This window comes from Amblyomma maculatum, chromosome 11 (assembly GCF_055883805.1).
Source record: "Amblyomma maculatum isolate TAMU_Amacu chromosome 11, ASM5588380v1, whole genome shotgun sequence".
Lineage (NCBI taxonomy): Eukaryota > Metazoa > Arthropoda > Arachnida > Ixodida > Ixodidae > Amblyomma > Amblyomma maculatum.
The window spans coordinates 63,402,399-63,425,096 of NC_139354.1; the positions used below are offsets into that span (position 1 = coordinate 63,402,399).

A 22,698-nucleotide genomic window follows, 5' to 3' on the forward strand; every position below is an offset into this window, starting at 1 on the left:
CGTTTTACTCCTCCTTTCTTTTGGCGCAATTCATACGCGCGTTTTCCAGTTCACGGAGCGAACATCTGGAGACTATCCCTCGCGCTGATTTTGTACTGTAATATTTTGCCACAATTTTGAAGCGAGACGCTTCACTAGGCTAGTCAACTACGAGTCTAGAGTGTGCTCCGTCATTAGAAAAAGCCACAGCTGCGCATGCGCAAACTACGTGACGTCACAGGAGAGGCGCAGGTGGTCGGAGCCGCCGCAACCGCCGCCGGTTGACCTTTAGCCGGTCAAGCTTTCACCGGGCTGCGTTTATGTCTATACAGAAGTGTAACGGTGATGATGATGTGGAATCGGAATAAATTTTAATCTTATCTGGTGCATGGCTGTAATCAATGTTTCACCGTGATGATAAGCCATGGAATATCTATAAGGTGTAAGAGTGAATAACAAGGTAAGCCACAACTGCGCCAAGGAACCACAAGCTAAGCCATGGCATCGCCGAAGCATTTCGCTTCTGATATCCAGGCTTATCAAGCTATAAGCCACCACCAATTATTTTTTCCGTCGAATCATAAAACTGAGCACCCTTTTGTCTTCCTTCTCTTTCTTTATTATTGTTCAGTTTTGGCCAGCGCAACATAAATCATGCTTGCTTTTATCGCCGCACCGAGTTGCTTAATTCTTTGGAGGGCGGAAGACACCCCAATAATGAACTAATTTATTTGCACAATAGTTTCTTATTTCGCTATCCTCGACAGGGTCGCAACTACGCAACAGTATGAAAGCGGGTGGAGCCACCGACAGATATATATTAGGACTACAGCTCTGCATCTCAGACTAAATGAGCCGTTGTGGTTACGGCATAGTGTCATAACGAACGAGGAGACCCAAGGACTCGCCTCCATAGTTGAAAGAACCCATCTTTTCGCCCCTGTGGAGACCGAAAAGTATCTCCTAGGCTGCGTACCTTCAGCACTTGGACAATGTCAAACCTTCCTGAAAATACACTGCAAATGACAATTCCGCGGTTGCCTACTTTGAGAAAATCATCAAGTGTGCAAGCAAAAAATGAGTTCGAAGCGGAGAAAGCGGTAGCTTCGGAAGCGAATCTATAAACATGCCGGTTATCAATCACCGTCAGCGATTTGAATTTGGAGTACTAATACGTCTAACACAATGCATGTCTTGCTGGCCTACGAGGTCCTCGCCGTGGGTCTCGGCCTTCTGGCGTGCTTACGCGTGACTCGAGCGGACAGTGGCAGCTTAGCGCATGCTTGCCTGTCTAAACTCGAAGAGGTGGATGGCTACGTACAATCAGGTGTTGTGAACGCCTTAATCGCTCTCGCTATTATCGCGTTAGTAAAGCGGCTGGTTTACACAGGGTATGACAGGCTATAGAAGCCTGTCATCATACCAAAAGGACTGGAAAGCTGTTTGATAGTGTCGGCTTTAACGAAAGGCCTGCCTGTAAGAGTAATTTGAAAAAAGTAACTAAACAATTTGCGTCTTATGGTTCAAAGAAAGCGGCCTCTAACTCGAACTTCTGTTGTAGCTAGCAGAACCCTTGTCGCCATTAAGTTCGTTATAAAGATGCTCGACTGTGATGTTACGGTTTAGTAAGAAAGGGGTGTTTATTTACAGCACTGAGGGAGCGGGACAAGATGAAGCCTTCCTCCTCTTCTGCCACACCATCACAATCCTTCATCGTCGTCAGTAGCGTGACAATATTATATAAGCCCCTTCTGTTGCTGAAGAACTCTGCAGCTTTAGGGGTCTCGCCGCGAATATTATATGGTTTCGGCGCTCAAATGCTTAGCCCAAGAATGCGGGTTTTACGTCGGCCACTGCAGGCGCGCTCCAATGAAGACGAACTGCCAGACGGCTTTGTGCCCTGCTTTTGTGAGCGCACGATCATTCCCTTACGGCGACCTTCATAGCTGCATTGCAATGAAGTTGTGTAGCAGACAACGCAAAATCAAAACCAGTCTTTTCTTCTGATATCGGTAACGGCCTTATTTTACTGGCGGTTAGGCTCAATGCGTTCTAGTTATTTGGAGCTCTTCTTTAGGCTTCAAGTTTCCACTCCATAAACGGACCTCGGAGAACAACGAGGATGTAGTTTTCATCTGAGGTTTATATATAGGCTTCTATTGACGCTCTATGAGCACGTATCAACTGTATACACATTACTAACGTGCTCTAAGGTACTTCGCTTTAAATGTATCGGTCGTTTGCTACAATCTTCATTAGATACAAACGTTACCTACCAGTTGCATACCATATCACAGCCACTTCTACGCTGAAATTTCCTTGGTCTCATAGCCGCCATTTCTAAGGATTATATTGCTTTTTTGCGATCCATCGCACCCGCCAGCATAATAACGTGCCCTGAATCGTATTATGTACCCTGTTAGAATATAATGAACATTCTTGAGGAAATTTTATAGATTTTGAAAGTTTCAATAATGAGACACTTTTTTCGTCCTTATCGAGAGTGGGTAAGGAGGAAACATTAGTTTATTACAGTGTAGCAGTAAAATTATATTGCAGATACATATTTTCTAGTAACTTTATTTGCATTATTGATTAGGGTACCGCAATCTGGAGGATGGGGGAGCAAAATAGGTGCATCTGCACAGCGCTGCTTTAAACAAATCGTGTGATAAACGGTAGGGTGTCTTGAAGAGCAGGTTTATCAAAATATGCTACGCAAAACATTTTCTAAGATCAAAGTGGTGCACACGATCAGCAGACGCCGCGTATAGTGTCTTATTTTTATTCATGTAGGATACCTCTGATACGAACCACTTAGGCACTTCAAAAAATTTTCACGACTTGACCCCTCTTACGTTACTTGTACCTAAGATTTCTGCCTCATTTTTGCAAACGCCTTGAAAACACATCTGAAATGAAGAACGATTACAAGCATATGAGTAAAAAACGACGACTTCAAGGTTACACCCTTTAAATGCAATGTAAACATTAAAGAAGAAAAATAATGCTACTGTTTTTTTACACCAAATAACAGATAATAATTTACGGTTACCAAAACGTCTTTTATATTTAAGGCGGAATTGTTTTGTCCTTATACATTCACTTTCAGAAAAGAAAAGAAATAAAATTACGGTTGAGTGAAGTACTCTTGAAATGGCTGATCTTGCATTTTTCTCTCTGTATAAAATTATTAGTGTTTTGAATTGGCACTGAAAACTTTCCAAATTTCCAAATGGCGTACATTTTACTCAATGTAAGCACTCTGTAAAATGTTTATAATGCAGCACAAAATATTGAGCAGATACTCTTCATGTATAGAATATTCATACCAAATTAATGTAAAAACAAGTCTTTAGGTAAGTAAGCATTTCAATGAGCAAATCTAAAAATGGGCTTCCTGGAATGGCATTCTTGAGGAGAAGCCAATGCACTACTTTTGGTTAGAGAAATATAACATACGGAAATATTTGCTTCGCTTGTGGATACTTATATTGTGATGTAGCATATATTTGCCTGTTCGCCATGCATTGGGAAACATCTGTTCATGCTCTGGTAGTATTGTACCACTCACTTTTCGGTAGCCACATGACATATGATCAAGCATTCGCTGAATGGCACACACTTCTCCTTTGTGGCCAATATGCGCACAGCACCGTAGCTTGCAGTGGCTGTTTCGAACGCCGTCCTGAATTAAAAAGAGTGATAACGTACACTTCAATATTGGATAGATAGAAACAGGCTTATAGCAAGTTGATACCTTGCTATTTGTGTCAGATGATTTTTTTTCTATGTTATAGCAGGACCGAGTCCGCCAAAAACCAAGTTGCGAATTTTTCTCTAAGGTAATTCCTTCTGGTTTTGCCGCCGTGGTAGGTCAGGGCTTATAATGCTGGAGCGACGAACACGAGGATGCCATTTCGATCTAGGACGCAGAAGTCGCGGTTAACACCACCCAAAAAGGGAACGCATAAACGAGTGCACATCAAGAAGAAGCACGACTTTTAATGCGATAGCATTTAGAGTTTCGTGTTACAGAAAACCCGATGTCGGCTTTGCTGTTGTTGTCTGATGTTTTAAAGGGAAACTCAGCTCCAACCTGGGGCGCCGGCAGAAAACTTCGCAATCGTACTGCGCTGCCGCTTTATGCTTGGAGCCCAAGAAGAATTACCTGCATGCGGTACGCATAACGACATTTGTGGTCGCACAGCACCGCTGCAGTGCAGATAACGTGCAAGCCGTACAGACGATCCGCCTAGTAGGTACTTTGCTTTACGACCGTAGATTAATGAGCAGCTGTGCCATTGCTAAGAAAATTCATGGAATCAGCACGCAGTTCTTAATGCTTTATCGCGTCTATATACGCAAACCACCAGCTTCGTGTTTGAATGCGGTAAACCTTGAGTCACTTAGGGTAACAAACTAAATTCCAAGGAAAGGAAGGCGTAGCAGGGGGCGGCAGAAAGTTAGGTGGGCGGATGAGGTTAAGAAGTTCGCAGTGGCCAAGTGGATGCACCTAGCACAGAACCGGGTTATTTGGAGAAATATGGGAGAGGCCTTCGCCCTGCAGTGGCTATGGTCAAGCTGATAATGATGATGAAACTTTGAGCCAACCAGTGAGTACCGGCATTCGCATAGATTCACTTTTGCGGTGTTTACAAGCAATTCTTCTTGGTTACGAAAGCAATCAGCGAAACTTAACAGCTCCTTACCGTTCTACTGTAGACACCTTTAATGCTTGGGTAAAGCAGCTTGCAATACTGCTTCGGTCCGAACAGTCTTCCGGGGTAAACCTTCTGAACGCTGTAGATCTTATGGGCATTGACCGCCCAGCAACTTTCGCCCCGATAGCTAGAAATAGAAAAGAATAACCATTATTCTTGGGATTCAAATATTGTTTCTGTCATAGCTGCCACTTCTCTCAAAGTTCAGTTCATTGTCTAAGCCACGAAAATAACACGACTGTCTGGAAGGCTCCTGTTGTAAGCAGAGCAATGTCCGTGATTTAAAAGAGCTATGATGGATAAAGTGCACCGGTTGTTGCTGGTAAACTATTTTCTTAGGGGACTGTATATTGTGAACTGGCGCTCTCTGTTTTCTTGTTCCGCTGTTTGAACACTCAGTGCTCAAGCCTAGAGAATGAGCAGTTTTAATTTCCCGTTGTCATGTTAATTCCTAGTAAAGAGTGTACGTTTTTTGACAGCTTCTTTGTTACACTCGCTACAAAGCCTCTAGTAATACAAATGAACAATTTAAAATTTGGTCTTTCCTTCAATCCAGATCACATTTAGGAAGCTGAAAAACGCTGAACTGTAACAATACGTCGGTTACAAATTTCTTGAAATAATTTTGAAGTGGTTATTTCTAACAGGTAAATGATGGTTCATAAGCATAAAACGCAATTTTGACTGCTGTCACATCCCACGAACGAAATTCTAAATTATATAGCATACCATACTATATTATACCAGTCATATCAGTTTGCAAATGAAGAGAATGTGGCGGGCTCAGTAAGTAATACATACGAAGGACTCAAATAGCTGCTTACCCAACGAAAACACAATGGTTTGCACCATATGAATAATCTCGCAAGGTAGTCACTAGATAGTTTTTTGTGCGTAGCATAAAAGTTAACAAGAAAGAAACAAAAATCAACAAAGTGCAATGACAAGGAAATAAAAAGTATTACATTGACGTTTTATCTGAAAATGGGTCTGCCCATAGACGTGATTTGCGCTAAAACATAGTCCAACTAAAAGACAACGTAACTGCGTGTCCATGAAGGTTGTCGCGTGTTTTATGATCAAGAGTAGCAGAAAATGAAGAGGCGGATCAAATATAGTCAGTGGCAGTTTTGAACAGCTACGTCATCACTGTCTGAAGCAGCAAGAGGGAGATTCACAGTCTGCCCATTTCCATCCTTGCTTATGTGATGTGGGAGTAGGCATTCTAAAGAGCAATGAGCTGTTATATTTTTGTTTGCTTAAGAATCGCATAGTAAATTGCAGGCAATTTATGAAATGCTATAAGCTGCTGAATGTTCTTTTCAGTATTTATTACAACGAGAGGGACTTCATGGAATGATAAACAAAGTTCAGATTCCGCTGAATCATGTAACAATGCTCAAGCGTACAACTGCAATTCATCACACGAACCCTTTACATTTCAAGGGTCGTTACATGTGGTACTCCACGGAAATTGCATGAAATACGCCATTGATCAATGTTGTATTGACGTTTGATAGCCAGACCACTCAGTTATATTGTCACGTAGTGGTGACAATGCCATAGGCGACAAACGAACAGACAGGTGTATCCCGAGAATGAACTTTTATTGGGATTACTTACGCCAACAAAAGAACTAAGCAACTCGGCGGCGATGACAGCAGTAAACGTGCTTTCTGGTCGTCGAATAGAGAAAGCCCGTTTTACTCGTAAGCAATCAGTTTAAAGGCGGCGAAGAAACACCTAGATAGAACTGTAAACTGGGACTGGCATAACCTGGAACATCGTAGAAACACGCGCTTCGCTGAGAGCCTTGATATACATCTCAGCGCATCTTACGTGATAAAGTTGTAGATAAAGCCGCGTCTTGAGACAATAGGCGCGAACAAAAACAAAAAAGAATAGATAATGGATACATAATCAGGTCATACATAGTCAGGTCATACATAATGGAATTCGAAACAAGGCCGAATGCCGGAGGCGGTGCAGTTGCTCGCGTGACAGGTCTAGCGCCACCTTGCGCTCCACTGAGATTTTAGTGAACTTCAACAAAAGGAAAACACTTCCGCCTGTCCCCAGTTTTATCTTCCCACTATTGTAAGATTAAGTGGCCCACAGCACCGCCTCAATCACTTTTCTCGTTTGCTACTCGAAGCGAAAAAAGTCGGTTGGTTAGCTCCTTTCTATTAGAGCCAGGCATCGTCTGAAATGCGCGTACAGCTGCTAAGATACGGCAAGACTGCAAAATGAAGGAAACATGAACAGCGATAGCGTGAAAAAGCGCCTGAAAGGCAAGTGGTAACAACATTTATTGCCACAAAATGCAAGGAAGTATTTGTGGGGCGAGTCCAGGGTGGCCTCCAGTAAGCGGCGACCTCGTGAGCTCGCGTGACTAGGGCCGGTTGCGTAGTTTTTATTGGGCTGGCCAACAGCTTGTCCCATTCCTCCGCTGAGTAAGCGTGTCTTTGGAAGGGGATTCCTAGCGCATTCCCATAGTGTATGGTCTCGGGTGGCCTGCGTCCCGTCACCGCAGTGCCGGCATGTAAGGTTGTATTCTCCATTCGTAATTAAAGATAATCGGTAGAGGCTAAGAACGGCTTTTGTTTGTAGTCGTCTGAAAGTCGTTGCTTGCGCCTGGTCCAGATCGAGGTGAGGGGCGGGGTACGTGCATCTCAGCTCGCGATAAAAGTTTGCTATATCCGTGTATGTCCGCTGAGCCTATAGACGGGCGCGTCCGTTCCCGATAGATCTCCTGTCTCCCGGTTTGTCAAGGCTCGGGATAGACAGTCGACCTCTTCTTCTTCGGAGTCACCCGCGTGAACCGGAGCCCATATGATACTGATGTTGTGAATGAGAGTTGTTAAGGTGATATCCAAAAACATGCTATCAGGATCCATTATGCCCGCAGGAAGACAAAGGCCAACCATTGAGAAACAGTGCGAGAACGATCCACAAGCAGTGCACGTGAAAGCAGCTCAACACATCAAAAACGGCGCATACGTGGCATGTATGGCCACTCCAAGGTCAGCGTTCATTAACGCCATAACATTTCATGCTAGCTCCATATGCGAGGCAGAGGAAGTAACTATCACACTGGCTATAGCGGATCCCTGCACCAAAACTATTCTAAGCGACTCAAAGAGCGGCGTTCAAAATTTTGGCAAAATTTTTCTAAACCCGCTCGCGGCGCGAATTAGGCTCAACCTTAAAAGTACAGCTAATGGGATAAATGCAGAACCTTAGCAACAAAAATGGAGCATATATATTGTTGAGTATCGTGAGTGCTAAGAATGAAAATTCTGAACTAGATTGCTTCTTGGCAGTAGTGTACCTTCGACACAGCCGCCGCCAAATTTACAGACATACAGCTTCTTGCAAACGTTCCTGGGAATAGCTCTTCCCTGAATTCGCGTTGGCAGCAGCTTGGAGTTTCGCGTTTTGGGAGAACGTACTTTTACAGCCCATTTTTCTGCTCTAGTGCGTGGCTTTACGTCTGTCACTAAGTTTGCAAAAACTGTTCTCGCGTTGCTGTCGTATTAGTGCATGCTGACAGAAGCGCTGGCAGAATCGCTCAATCACGCTTTGCGCAGTGGGTAAGGAAGCAAGATGGTAATTTGATTACATGACGCATATAGCAGCTTACTTCCGACGGGCTATTGGAGTTATATCATTGATAGCCGGGCTCGATTTGCCTGGACAAGTGGAGGTGTCCTAAACGAGATCAAAAGCGAGTGTCATGCTTCACGAGACTTGTGTAGTGATCGCGAATAGGAAAGCTAATATTTAGTACACGGAAAGCTGTCTACCCTTTTAACGTCACTCTGCTTGTACCGGATAATTTACCACGGAGAACTGATTCCCTTTACGGTTTTTCTTTTTGACATCCATTGTCGCTGGCAAAAAGAGCTTTGTTCTATGGGTATAGAATGATTTGTATCCACGTTTTATATTTCGAGTCATTACGGGCACATGAGGCTTCTGTGAACAACCAAAAACTTCATTCCCATCCGAATATGACAGCAGTCTGAACTCCACACATTTCGGAAAGTGTAGCTTGAATTCCCCTCTCCCCCATTATTTTGGCATCTTTAAAAGCTATTGGCATGCTTTTGCATGTCCGAATTTGCGCAGTGAGGTCTTCATTCTTATATCCTTCTGTACGTTGATATTTTACAAAATCCATGTGTGTTACAAAATATTTGACAGTTACCTCTCGATTTCTCGAGCCCAATGCTGCTCTAGACACAAAAAGTATCAAAACTACTTATAATGGTAACGAGCTTATCTAATGGTACATGCTTATCTGAAGGAGGCTTACAGAAAAAAGCGGAACTTATTAGAAAAATAAATATAAATGTACCTACTAATTTTCATACTCAAGTTAAGGGGCTTACCGTAAAACATGCCTGATTTCCCGTTTGTTGCACTCCGAAAATTGATAACGAAGTGGGCCACCGTCAACGTATGTCATAATATAACCAGTGGTTGCAGAGCATGTCAGAGACCCAGGATGGCGGTATATATGATCATTGGGAGGGCTTCCGTCATGCGAGGCACCCAAGCTAAAGAAAAACAAATGCGGTTAGAGGCGCTGAAAGTACGACAGTAAGAGGTAAATTTGAAAGTAAAAAATGTAAGCTGTGAGAAACGCGTCGACCCATCTCAAGATAGGTAAAAATAGTTGAGGAATTATGTCATATGCTATAAACAACGAACAGCTAGAGGCTCGAGTTACTTAAACTAAGCCATTCAATGTTTCTGACAAGGCGACAAGAAAAATTTAACAAAGAAGTGGTATGCTACTATAATTTAATATTTAGTATAGCGGTAAAATACATACATACATATCTGTAAGCTGAAAAATATACAGACCAAAAAAAAAGAACACATTGCTAGCAGTATATTGAATAAAGGAATGAAGCCCTCACTTGATTGAAGGGATGGCTCTCGGCCGCTGTTTGGGTAATAAGGGAGTTAGGAGGGATGGGAGTGTAGCTTCTCGCTTTTTCACGGTTGTTCAAGTTATTTCTCGTTGCTTGCAATGCTGCCGACCTGCTCGATGTAAGTTCGCCTCTCTCACGTTACTCGAAGTAGGCCACTCTCATTGCCATATATAGGTTTCAATGGCATGCTGCATTGCGATGCTTGATAGTATCTGACTGCTAGAGCGGGCAGGCCGTATTTTATAACATGCGTAATTTTGTTTATTCCCCTTGAAAAAGATGCGCATGGCCATATGAGATGTTCTAGCCCTGACGTATGCTGTTCTTATTAGTGGATGCATGTATTGTGTTGACGTGTTTCGTGTCTGCCAAGAAACCACATGTCAAGTATCTGGGGTGTGCAGGCAGCGTTTCTTATTACTTTGTTGAGAAATATTTCTTGTGTTTGAGTGAGCCCTTTCGTATTCTCACGCACTGGTGTTGGTGTTGCTTCAAATAATCTAAATCTGCTATCGTGTTTTATTTTGGTGCGTACATGGTGCATCATCGCTCTGCCAGAGAAGCCTTTAAAGGTGAATGCCAGAAGTTTGAAAAGAAATTCAAATTATATGCACACCGGGACATACTACCACTGGTGGGGGAAATGTAGCCGCGCACGTGACCGGCGCGCAAGCGGGTTGGCTTGCTGACAGGTACAACGTATCACGCCCCACCTCCGTGCCTAACCCGATAGACTCAAATCCCTGCCAAACAAACCAATATAAGAAAAAATCAAGTAATAAAAGATTCACATTGCAAAATACCTTAAAACATCGACATTGTGTTAACTAATTGCGTCGAAATACGTCATTCATAACGAGCATTTAATCTGAATATATTCGCGCTTGAGTAATGAACTTATACTAAGATATACGCTGAAACGACACAAAATGTTTGCTATATATCTGCACACTGACGGAGGAAGCACGTGGTTTATTGAAAACCATAAAATTTAGTTTTTCGATTTTGTTCTGTAGGTGGCTCTGGTCGAGCCCATCAGTGGTAACAGTTCGCCCCTTGCCGAACAATTGTCACAAATTCTTGTGATGAGAGCTACCCCTCAATTATTCATCACTAGCTATGCATTTGCCACAAAAATATTTCAATATTTCAGTTATTAATCTTTAAAGCGATCAAAAGATACCTGCAACATTTTCCGGCTGATGATCTTCACACATCTGATATTATGTACATTAATAACTGTGTACTCTGAGCATAAATAAACAACGTTCATGCTTTCATATATTACTTCAGCGCTAATGAACAAGGAACTATTAACCAAACTGTGACTGTTAGTGTCACGTAAGTTCGTCCTCCCGGATATGTTATTCGTATAGCTAGATGTATTTAAAAGGTGTTACGGTAGAATAATTGGTAATTGAGTAAATGGTACAGCGGGTGTTTAGGTGTCGAATACGATAGCAGCTTCATGTCACTTCTACACAGTGCTTTGGACACTATTTCTTCAAAAAATGAAAACCGTGTTGAAGCAGAGGGTTAAATTTTCGGCTGCTCTGCAAGTACTTCTTTTAAGGGGACAGCTTTCCCCAATTGTACTGAACCAAATTTTGGCTTAAGTGGAAAACCACGTGTTGTCTATTTTAACACGAAGCCTCAAGATAAACAGTATATTAAATGCCCCGATATGTAGGCTGCTGCAAAAAGAAAGACATGATCGATATATTTCATGTGCTAAATTTTTAGGATTAATATATCCAGTTCTGTTCGTTACAAAACATTTCGAAGTTCTCCTTACTAATGGCGTTGCATGTTCCAGTATATTTTAGGGTGACAGCTTCATACGTTGAAATATTATTTCGTGCGATATTGGGAACTGTTTTTTGAAGTATCGTCGTAAGGTAATGCGTAAAATGACCTTGCCTAATACGATAAAATGAATCATGGTATGCTTCGGCATTAGCAGCTAAGCTAACCTCATAAAACTCCAGTTCAGTTCTTAGAGCGGGATTCATTAAAGCTTTTACTAGCGGTGACATGCAACTGACCAAGAGAAGCGAAGTTTGACGCAACAGAAGTTTTCATTAGGTAAGTTGTTATAGGTTTTTTTCGCAAATACAGCATAAAAGACAAGGAAGATAAAGATATTGAAGACGCAAAGGTGGATGCAGACTTAATTGGCATCAAGCGACAGGCGTTGTTCCTGTCTCCATCTTTGTCATTGTCTTTTCGCTCTCTGTTTTCCCAAAAAGAAAAGTAGCTGGCCCTTGACAGCATGCAAAGTAAAGTCGCTCTATATATCAAGTTAGCACGCCTACGCAACGTAAACCTGTCTCCAGTGTACAGAACTGCAACGTTTCTGTTCGAAAGGTGCGATAAGGGAGATGTTCTCAAAACCTCCGTTCGCATATTGTTTAAGGAATATATTACAAGTTAATAAAATATCTCCTAGTTTGCTCTAGTTGGCCCTTTTTGTAATAATCGAAGCAATTAAGTTTCTTACCTGTGCCCCAGCTCGTGCGCAGCGTCAATTATCCCACTGTACGAACCCGCGATATCTTCTGTTAGCGCCACAAAGTTGGTGCTGCATATTCCTCCTTCGTACGCAATTCCTACAACGTCCAAGTAGTGAAAGCTGAAGAAATAGCTCTAATAGCTGAAGTTAAGAATCAAAACTCGCTCATTAAATATGCTGTTGTTCGATGGTAAACAATATTTCTTTAAGCACTGCATTCTTATATTCTTATAGTTATAGGTCATGTTGAAAACCCCTTGAGGTGAAAACGCGCTTGCTTCAATCTGTAACGTTGCCCTTGTGTATCATGAATGCACTTTCTATAAATGCCATTTCATGGAAGAAAGGTTCTTTCTGTTCTGCTGCAACATGAAATATCGAATGAACAATGGTGAACATGCAGCTTGAAAAATAACACACACGCCTTTCTTCACAACACTGTCCATGATCGGAACTGAACTTGGCAAACAAACATTCAGACTACGTGGCCCCAGAAAGCAGCGTATCAAAAGTTTTAGCTCCTTACAAATAATTTTATACCAACAATGTAAACGTATTTTTTGCCACGTGAAGATAGCATTTACATTTTACAAAAGTTTATTCGCCCAACGTGTAATGTAAAACAGTGCTCGTAAATAAGGCACTTACCCTAAATGAGGAATAAAAATTTCGTTTGAAAATATTAACCGTCTACATAAATACACCACATAGTTTACGACCAATCCTGCAGGTACAGATAAAAGATAACACTAATGAAACGCTTGCGTGAGCCAATAATCACATGTAAGTGTTATATATACAACTCCTCTTCAGAACAGTGTGGGCATGCATGTCTTTTCAATTGAAAGATTGTTTGAAGAACACTGACCGCCTTCACGAAACAAACGTATTTTAATACATATGAGGACAGTTGGCATTGTTATGTTTCTCTACCGACAAGTGGGACAGATGACGCGGCCACCGCATAGCAACAGGCAGAACCGCGAGCGGATCGGCCATTTCGGTGCCGTTCTTCGGCCGCGCAACGCTTCCTACCGCGGGCAAGTCTGGACGTGATCCTGCCACGCGCCAAATGTGTGTGCGTGCGTGTGTGTGCAAACGCCGGCCAAGCCCGGAGCTCGGGGGAGAGTGCGCCGCCCTCGCCCGTCTGCAGGAGGTGGAGGAGATGCGGTCGGACCACCTGCTATTGAGTCATCCCTTCGTGCCCAGACTTGTTGGGCTCTCCATTTCCTGCGAGGGTTTTCCCTTTCCCTGTGGACTGGCAAGCCTATAAAAAGAAGCGGCCGACTCCGCTGAGACAGAGACTACTTTGACGCGCCGTTGAGACGACGCTAGACACCAGCTGTGTGAGAGTGTCTGTATTCTCTCCGGGTCAGCTTCTCTGCCCGTTTCTTCATGATGTTGTAGTAAAGCTTGTTTTGTTAGAAGACGCCTCGTCTTTGCTGGGACCGTTCATGCCGTCCGCCGTCCACGGAGCCGCCAGGCCAACTCTACCGAGGGGCCGTGCGCCGCATGTAACAACTGGCGTCAGCGGTGGGCTGAACACGCGAGCCACAAACGTAATAACCGGTGGCAGCTGTGCGATACCCAGGCCCACGCAAACCCAAACCTAATAACTGGTAGGCAGCGGTGGGACGACGACGACCAAGCCGTAACCGTGGTCGGAGGGACGAGCCAGGCGATACCGTCGTCCAACATCTCATGAACAGCGGAAGGACGAGGACGACCAAGCAGTGACCGTGGTCGGTGAAACGATCCAGGCCTGACCGAGGTGCAACATCTGGTGGGAAGAGCTGAGACGTCCCAGGCGTGACCCGTGCAACAAGCAGCTCAGCGAAAAGGCGGGAGCAGTGCAACGAGCCCTGTGTGATGACTGGTTGCCTGCAGCGGAACGACTGCGTTGGATTCTTGGCTGCGAGGTTTGGTGAGTGCGGGGCTTTGTTCTACTGAGTTTTGCCAGGCTTTTGTTAAGTAGAGAACAGAGCTGGTAATTGTGTTGTCGTTGTTGCTGGGTTAATTGCAGCAAGGTAATAGTGGGCAGTAGAGAAGGCAGCACTCGGAACAGCCATGGATTTGGATTTGAAGTCGTTGCGCAAACCGAAAACCGAAATTGCTGGCGCTTGCGAAGGAGTTGGGCCTGGATTTGTCAGGCGAACTCAGAAAACCAGAAGAGTTAAAGGCTATTCTTGAGTTGAAAGCTGAAGATGACGAGCTTTTGGAATCCGTCGAGATCATTGAAGAAAGTAAGGAAAGGCTAGAGAAAGAGGAACGTGAACGTAAGGAAAGGCTAGAAAAAGAGGAACGTGACCGCAAGGAAAGGCAAGAAAAAGAGGAACGTGACCGTAAGGAAAGGCAAGAGAACGAGGAGCGAGACCATCAACTCGCTGAGGAAATGAAACGTATCGAGGTAGACGCGAGACGCGCTGGTAGTGGAAGTCGGGCTCATGGTGCAGGAGAACGGGAATCGTTCAAAATGAGTGACCTAATGCGGCCGTTTAAGCTTGGAGAGGACATTGGTTTGTTCCTGGTTAACTTCGAGCGAACGTGCGAGAAGCAAGGGTTTTCTCGGGAAACGTGGCCACAGCGCTTGCTCACTTTGTTACCCGGTGAGGCGGCCGACGTAATCGCTCGCTTTACAAAAGAGGAAGCAGAGGATTACGACAAAGTGCAATCGAGTCTGCTAAAAAAGTACAGGCTGTCACCAGAAGCATTCCGTCGGAATTTTCGGGAGTATGAGAAAAGCAAAAGTGAGTCGTATACAGAGTTTGCCTACAAGCTCATGTCAAACAGGTATGAGTGGCTCAAAGAAGAAAAGGCGTATGGTAACCACGATAAGGTTCTGCAGTGTTTCGGGCTGGAAGAGTTTTACAGTCGGTTACCCTTGAACGTGCGGTTTTGGGGCATGGACAGGCCAGATGTTAGTATGGTGGATAGAGCCGCCGAGCTAGCTGAAGAGTTTGTGACGCGTCGGGTTCGTGGAGCTAAGGACGGTCAACAGGGGGAATTCGGCTCTAAGCTTGAGAGCCGAAGGGCTTGAGAAGTTCAAGCCCTTTAGAGCCAGAGAGAATAAACGTGGTGTGGATGCGAGTGAAAGCAGTCCGGCCGACGATAAAGCGACAGTGGTAACCGAAGCCGAACGGAAAAAAGATGTTCGAGGCAAGGCAATCGCGCGTCTGTTATACGTGCCAGAAGCCTGGTCATTTTTCGCCACCGTGTCCAGAGACAAAACCAAAGATCATGTTTTTGTCATTATGCCGAAGTGACGAGAACATTAAGCTTCTCGAACCGTACACTCGAGACCTCCTCGTAAACGGGAAACAGTGTCAAGTGATTCGCGATTCTGCGGCTACCATGGATGTGGTTCACCCCTCTTACGTAGAACCAGAGATGTTCACGGGTGAGTGCACGTGGATCAAACAGGCCGTGGAAGCTGGCAGCGTGCGTTTGCCAATAGCCAAAGTGATTATTGAGGGACCTTTCGGGGCACTTGAGACAGAAGCGGCGGTGTCATCTGTGCTTCCTCCTCAGTACCCGTACCTATTTTCAAACAAGTCCGATCACCTCTCGCGCGAAAATGGGCTTGTGTTTGGAGAGGGTAGCGTACTAGCCTTAACCAGATCTAGAGCTCGGGAGATCGCTGCAAAGGCGGTAGTTCCGAAGATGACGTTGTCAAGCAATAGGAAAGGGTCGAAGGCACAGCACGCGGAGAATAAGACCACGTACGCCGTAGAAACAAGTGAGCCTGAAAAGTCAAAAGTACCAGAGAGTAAACTGCAGCTTGGGGAAGCGGCCGAGCAACGTGACCGCAGTAGCGAGCCGACCGAGCTTCGAACAGAGGAGTATTGTGTTACCTTGGTCAAGCCACTAGCTGAGACGGTTAGCACAGGCTTAATCGGCGAGAAGTCCGAAGTGCCGCCTTTAAGTGAGGTGAACTGCATACCGACCCAAGTAGCTGTAGGAGATACAGTTCCATCAAATGAGTGTGGGGAACTGGTAGTAACTGAACCGTCTCTCGAGTCGAAAGCAGAGGCTTGTGTAGAGCGCGACGGAGATGGAAACGAGCTAGGAGAGGAGTAACTTTCGGTTTCTGAAATCAGCTGTTTCGTAGAGCAGGGCACGCAGAAAAACGAAGTGCCGATCAGGGAAGCAGCGCAGCCCGCGAGTTGTGATCAGCTAGGGCAGACTGATGAGGAGTGCGCGTACGCTGTAAAGAGCGAGACTTGCGAAGGCGACAGCGAGCGACCAGAGCTGAGTCAGAATCGTTCGTGCCCCGATACCACGCTAGGTTGTGTTCACGAGAAAAGCAACCCCAGTGCGAACGCGGACGTGACACATATGGCCCTCACGCAATCCGAAGCGCCCCAGCTGTCGAAAGAGCTTGATCGTGCGCCGGTTAGCTCTGAGCGAGACGACGCACTGAGTGGCGAGCCGCCAGAGCAAATGCCTAGAAGGGGGACTGATCCGACTGACGTCAGCCGTTGCTGTTCGGACTTGACTGAAAGTGAGTCATGCGCTGCTGGCCGCGATACAGACGCTGCGCCGCACTTTGACCGCTTCGACGACACCCGTGCCCTACAAGCTCCGGTTACGGCTAGAACATTGACCGCTAGCTTATCAGAGATGGCTCAGAAAGAAAGCAGAAGGATAGTATTACAGTGCTGCCGACGAAAAACGCGGAACGGCAGGCGCGAGAAAGAATGCTATCATCGTAAGGAGAGCAAACTCGAACGATTGCGAAAAGAAAGCAGAAAGACTGTGTTCCAGTGCTGCCGCAGAAAAAAGCGGAAAGGCAGGCGCGAGAAGGAATGGAGCAAATTGAGGCTATCCCGAAAAAGAAAGAGACTATCCCAAAGGCACAAATGCGCCCGTGCCCAGAAAATGCGTGACTGGTGCGCAAAACGTAAGGAGAGGGATAGGTTGTTTAGAAAAGTGAGCGACTCATGCTGATGCGTTTCTTTGCACAGAAACAGGAAGGTACTTTTTTTCCGTGAAACGGACAGCCGAAGCTTTAGTGAAAAGGGTGATCTCAACGGTAACGCCGATGGCTTAAGTCGGAGCCCCTAACGTGAGAAGAAGCCTTTATTCACTAGTTGGTGTTTTTCTTCCTGACATAGGATTTTGAACAGACTGCATTGTATTATTTTTTATTTGAGAATGATGTTTTTGAAAGCGCAATTTTCAAATTTGTGGACGCGTTCCAAGTGCTGCTGAGCTGCCCTTTAATATAGATGGGGGCATAAGAGGGAAATAGTGTGGCATAACTTAGTGAAATTTGTGCCGTGCTTGCTGGATGGTGGTGGTGGTAAGAACATTTATTTACACAAGGGCCAGGAGGTATGTCTGGACCGGCCCATAAGGGACCAGTCCTTGCAAGCACTAGGTGGAGGTCCCTAGTTGGGGACCCCAGTGGCGGTTGCCGCCGCTCGGGCGCGTCCTACTAAGGCTTGTTGGGCCTGTAAGTCGTGGCAGCCAAGCAGGACCGCCTCCTAGTTCTCCCGGGTTGGGTTAGGGATGGGGGGAATAGACGAGTCGGAGGGGCAGGCCCACACCATGTGATAGATGTCAGAAGACACCGCTCCACAGTGTGGGCAGCTGCCACTAAAGGAGGGGTCCAAATGTTTTAGGGCTGCCGGGCACAGCAATGTGTTGATGAAAAGGCGGAGAAGGAGTCGCTCATCCGCCTTTTTGAGACCTTTACATGGGCTGGGGTTAAGGCGATGACAATTTTGATAGTACGTCGTGATATCTTTGAAGGTGTAGGCCGGATTAAAATCGGGTTCCTGATCGGGTAGGGAGGAGAAAACAGCCCGGTGAGAGAGCGCGCGGGCGGCTGCGTCTGCTGCCTCGTTTCCTGCCAAACCCTGATGAGCAGGAGCCCATATAAGGTAGCGGTGTGCGGGGTCCGTATCCCGTAGGCAATTTAAGTAAATTTTATAGGCTAGTAAGGAAGTCCAGCCTTGTCTGACGTTCCGACAGGCTCCTCGCGAGTCGGTAATTATGTACATTGAGTCGGAATGAGAGGCCGCGAGAGCAATCGCCACCTCTTCTGCGTGTGTTGTACTGTGGGCTCTGACGGTGAGACCGTTAACCGTTTTGCTGTTGTGAACTACAGCGGCCGTATACCATCCCCCGTGGTGAGGGCCGGAGGCGTCCACGTAGTATACACCTGTTTTGTTGCCATAATGTCGGGCTAGGGCTTCCGCTCGTGCCGGGCGCCGACTATTATGATCTTCGTGTGACATATTCGCTGGCAGAGGTCACACGCAGAGGGCCCGTCTCCACAATTCTGGCTGAACGGTTGAGTTTTTAGCGTGCTTGTGACGTTGTGGGTTGTCAGAAATCTCTCCTGACGACAAGTTGCAGAGTGCCTTGGAAACCCGGACTTGCTGAGGACTTCTTCAGGCTGTTTGGGCTCAAGAGAAGCAGAGTCGGACGACCCCGGCTAGCAGCAATATCCCGCTCCCTCCGGACAGCGGATGCGGTCCCCTGCCCTTCGGGATCTCCCTTCCCTGGCGGGGCAGTCTGTCACGTTTCTCCACCAACAAGTGGGACAGCTAACGCGGCCACCGCATAGCAACAGGCAGAACCGCGAGCGGATCGGCCATTTCGGCGCCGTTCTTCGGTCGCGCAACGCTTCCTCCCACGGGCAAGTCTCGACGTGATCCTGCTACGCGCCAAATGTGTGTGCGTGCGTGTGTGTGCAAACGCCGGCCAAGCCAGGAGCTCGGGGGAGAGTGCGCCGCCCTCGCCCGTCTGCAGGAGGTGGAGGAGATGCGGTCGGACCACCTGTTATTGAGTCATCCCTTCGTGCCCAGACTTGTCGGGCTCTCCATTTCCTGTGATGGGTTTCCCTTTCCCTGTGGACTGGCAAGCCTATAAAAAGCAGCGGCCGACTCCGCTGAGACAGATACTAGAGAGTGTCTGTATTCTCTCCGGGTCAGCTTCTCTGCCCGTTTCTTCATGATGTTGTAGTAAAGCTTGTTTCGTTTGAAGACGCCTCGTCTATGCTGGGACCGTTCATGCCGTCCGCCGTCCACGGAGCCGCCTGGCCAACGCTACCGAGGGGCCGCGCGCCGCATGTAACAACTGGCGTCACCGGTGGGCTGAGTGCGCGAGCCACAAACGTAATAACTGGTGGCAGCAGTACGATACCCAGGCGCACGCGACCCAAACCTAATAGTGCCAATTTTCTAATTATAACAGTTCTACACACTGTCGTAACGAAGTGCCATTGCCGGAAGCACTTCCAAAAAAGAAAACATTATTTGCAGTAATGCCTGCAACCTTAACAACGTGAGGTTTCTTTCTCTTATAAATGGGCAAATCTATGAAATCAATGAACTGCACATGTTGTTAACGAAGGCAACGGACTACAACAAAGAGAATAACCTGTGCGAAATTAAAGAGAATGTTTTGTTTTAGCATACCACGATCACACAACCTAGACAGAACGAGCCGGACCTTACATTCACTGGCGTGGCACTGCTAAACTTGTCTTTCGCAGTTCATTAAAGCCAGTTTAGGTTGATTCGCCGATGCTCCTTATTGATTAAATATTATGTAAGCTTATCAATTTAGATTTCTATTTAGGCATGCCAGCATAATTTCAGGTGAAGAAATACCGCCTACTTCTAATTGCAAGTCAAACATTTTGCCGTTCTTTCTTGATTCAATTTTTACTAGATTTCGGCCGTTTTATTACAGTCAACTACGTAACTACGTTCAGTTGTTCAGTCGGACACGACTGAACTGAACTGAACGTAGGAAAAGCTTTTAGCAGAACACGTCCTGAGACAGTACTGTGCCTACGTTTTGTAAAAGTTTTCTTTTGTTTCCTGATGGCACGCAATAATTAGTTTTGCGGCAGTAAATTGTAGGCTATTAGCTTGAGTCCAGTCGCTCCCATACTTATTCGCACTTCCTGCCTGTTCCTGATATACTGTGTGGGGTTCCTTAATAAGTAAAATAATCTCCTAATATTTAGTTCGACACTTCTTGCAGTAATGTTTTACTTTTCGGAAAAATACAAGCACTTACCCAAAACGTTTCTGTTTACCTTTCTTCCGTCACTTTCGTAAATATCCCGCCTGCAGAATGATTACATTAAAATTTAGTGATGCATTTTATTTTACTTCGCGGACTGTTCACGATGGTGGCAAACATACCCTGTTAGCAGGAGGACTACGTCAGGATTTCCGTATGCTTCTCTTTGTTTATTGGCATAAGTGCGAAAAAGTGTCAGAGAACTGACGTCGTTCATCATCTGCTCATTGCCGAAGACAAAACTGCTTTCCGCAAGCTGTAAATAAGAGCTAAAGCTGAACCATTCTGTGAAGGTTGGTATAGTATTGTTCAGTTAAGAAAAAACTTGCCTTGTTGCTCTTTTCGACTCCAACTAGTGCAAGTCTCACGTTAGGGCATTTTATGCTCATAAACACCGCATTCATCTAGGAAAAACACAATCACGGTTAAGGACTCATAAGCTTGTTAAGTTGTATAACATTTATTACCTGTGCTACACGGGCATCTTCGAATGACATTCGAGTCAGCTGGCATTGAAAGATTTGGAATGACACTCGAACTCAACGGGTTCCCGCGGCGCTGCACGACAGTTTCCAAACTCATTCGAAAGCTTCAGCATTCAATTCGAGGTATTATAATGGCACTGCTGCATCGAGATTCACTTTTCTACGTTCACTTCTCTTCAGTTTGCGCAAAGTACAACAGCGCACGACAGTGGTTTCCATGGTTACGCTAGTCACGCTAGACCCACAGCAGTACAAACATGTCCAAAAGCAGCATATTATTGTACTGCGACATGTTTTTCGGGCAACTGACACGGACGGCAGTCCTTGATCTCCTAGACAGAACGCCGTGGCTTCACAGAAACTGTACGTTGGCGAGGCGAAGGCGTGATGGCAGCGCCTGTATCCACATTATACATTATAAATACAACCGAAACCAGTAGTTATATCTCACACTTTAACACTCAACTATGCGATAAACTCATGTGATATGATCGAATTTCATTCAACGGTGACACTTTTTTCCCGCGATAGCCTATAATCGGGTACGCAGTACTTGCGCTTTCGTTGATTCTGCAGAGTCAATGCTTACGTTTTTTTAAATTCAAATGGCCATCGAGTGCAGTTTTGGCAAAAATGTTCTGAAATCGACTATTGTTTACATGACAGGACGCGCATACTATTAACGGAAAGCGTCGATGTCACCCTGATTGCCGAGCAGGCCGCCAGCAAAGTCGGAAACGTGACGTGCAGATGACAAATACTGCCATTGCAGTGAATGCGAACGGTCACTGCACATACTTCTGGATAAAGCTATCTGTATAAGGAATTGGGCACGTTGGAGGAAGCAAGGAGAATCAGCGTGAAGCCCTGATAGTATACGTGACGTCACGAAACCGACTGTAAAGTGCGTTTAAGGTAGGCGATTGCACCACCACTTCCTACTGAGTTGTCTTATTGTTTAAACAAGCAATTGTACGAATGACTCGAAAGAGAAAATATTACTTGGTAACAGTACAGCGCAACCTGCGCTTCATGTAAGGTAAGTACGAGCATTGGTTTTATATGGTCATCGATGTACACAAGCGTACCGCAGCGCAATCGTCGTACGGCACATTCGTGTGCAACTTTTGCACTCACGTGGTAAACGTCAAGCTGTGTAATATTATCTTCAAGCACTCATTTAGCTAGTGCACAAGCTATTCGAGAAACAAGCAGCAGAAGAAAGCAAGCAGCAGATATCGAAATCAACAACCGCAGAAGCGAAGCAGACGTGGTACCTAAAATGTAAAGCGATGGCGACCTGCTAATAGTCGGCGCTTGCTGTGTCCGCGTTTCAAAAGCATTGCAAAATATCGAATGTCTTCGCGTAGCTCGTTCGACTCGAATGAGATTTCAGAAGAATGCCTTCGAAACACGCTTGTAGCAGCGCACGTTCGGCATTCGAGTCGAATGACATTCGGTGCGAAGGTATTCGAAACGCCCCTGTAGCAGCGATATAATACGAGTGTCTAAAGTGAAACTAGTTTCAAATAGAGCAGAATTTTAACTGCGAGAGAACACTAAGCTCTTGGCAGAAAAATGGGCGAATTATTGAAAGTAATTACAGCGATTTGTTTTTCATACTTTCATTCGTTTGGAGTATTGGGTGCTGAGGAACTGGACTTGGCACAAATTTTGAGATATTTAAATTAATAAAATAAACCAACAAAGACTTGAAGGTATGCGAAACAAATCGTTGCAATCTCATTGCATAAGTCCTCTTTTTTTCTGCTAAGAGTAAAATATTTTTTGTACTGATATTTTATGCTCTCTTCAAACCTGATTTTCCTTCACTGACACTCGTACACAGTCTTGTAGAAGTCGAGAGAGATCACGCGAAACGGCATTAGAAATTTTATCACAGTGTTACCAGCACCTTCTAGGATACCTCACTGCGAATAAATTATTTTTAAGAGAGAAGTGTATGCAGGGCCCTCCTTGTGTAATTTAGCTAAAGTGCTATTTATTTACTA

The 22,698-nt window shown here is 45.3% G+C and overlaps 1 protein-coding gene across 1 annotated transcript in view; it reads right to left on the reverse strand.

Annotated features, from left to right (window-relative positions):
* Positions 1-3,412: 3,412 nt before the first annotated feature.
* LOC146173968 (venom metalloproteinase antarease-like TtrivMP_A) overlaps positions 3,413-22,698 on the reverse strand; it is a 30,796-nt gene continuing 11,510 nt past the window's right edge. Inside the window, exons 6-12 of the mRNA XM_084585307.1 lie at positions 20,531-20,605; positions 20,324-20,457; positions 20,196-20,245; positions 12,147-12,255; positions 9,098-9,265; positions 4,692-4,830; positions 3,413-3,667 (exon numbers count right to left, since the gene is read on the reverse strand). Of these exons, the coding sequence (XP_084441433.1) occupies positions 3,413-3,667; positions 4,692-4,830; positions 9,098-9,265; positions 12,147-12,255; positions 20,196-20,245; positions 20,324-20,457; positions 20,531-20,605 (930 nt within the window). The remainder of the gene's footprint in view (positions 3,668-4,691; positions 4,831-9,097; positions 9,266-12,146; positions 12,256-20,195; positions 20,246-20,323; positions 20,458-20,530; positions 20,606-22,698) is intronic.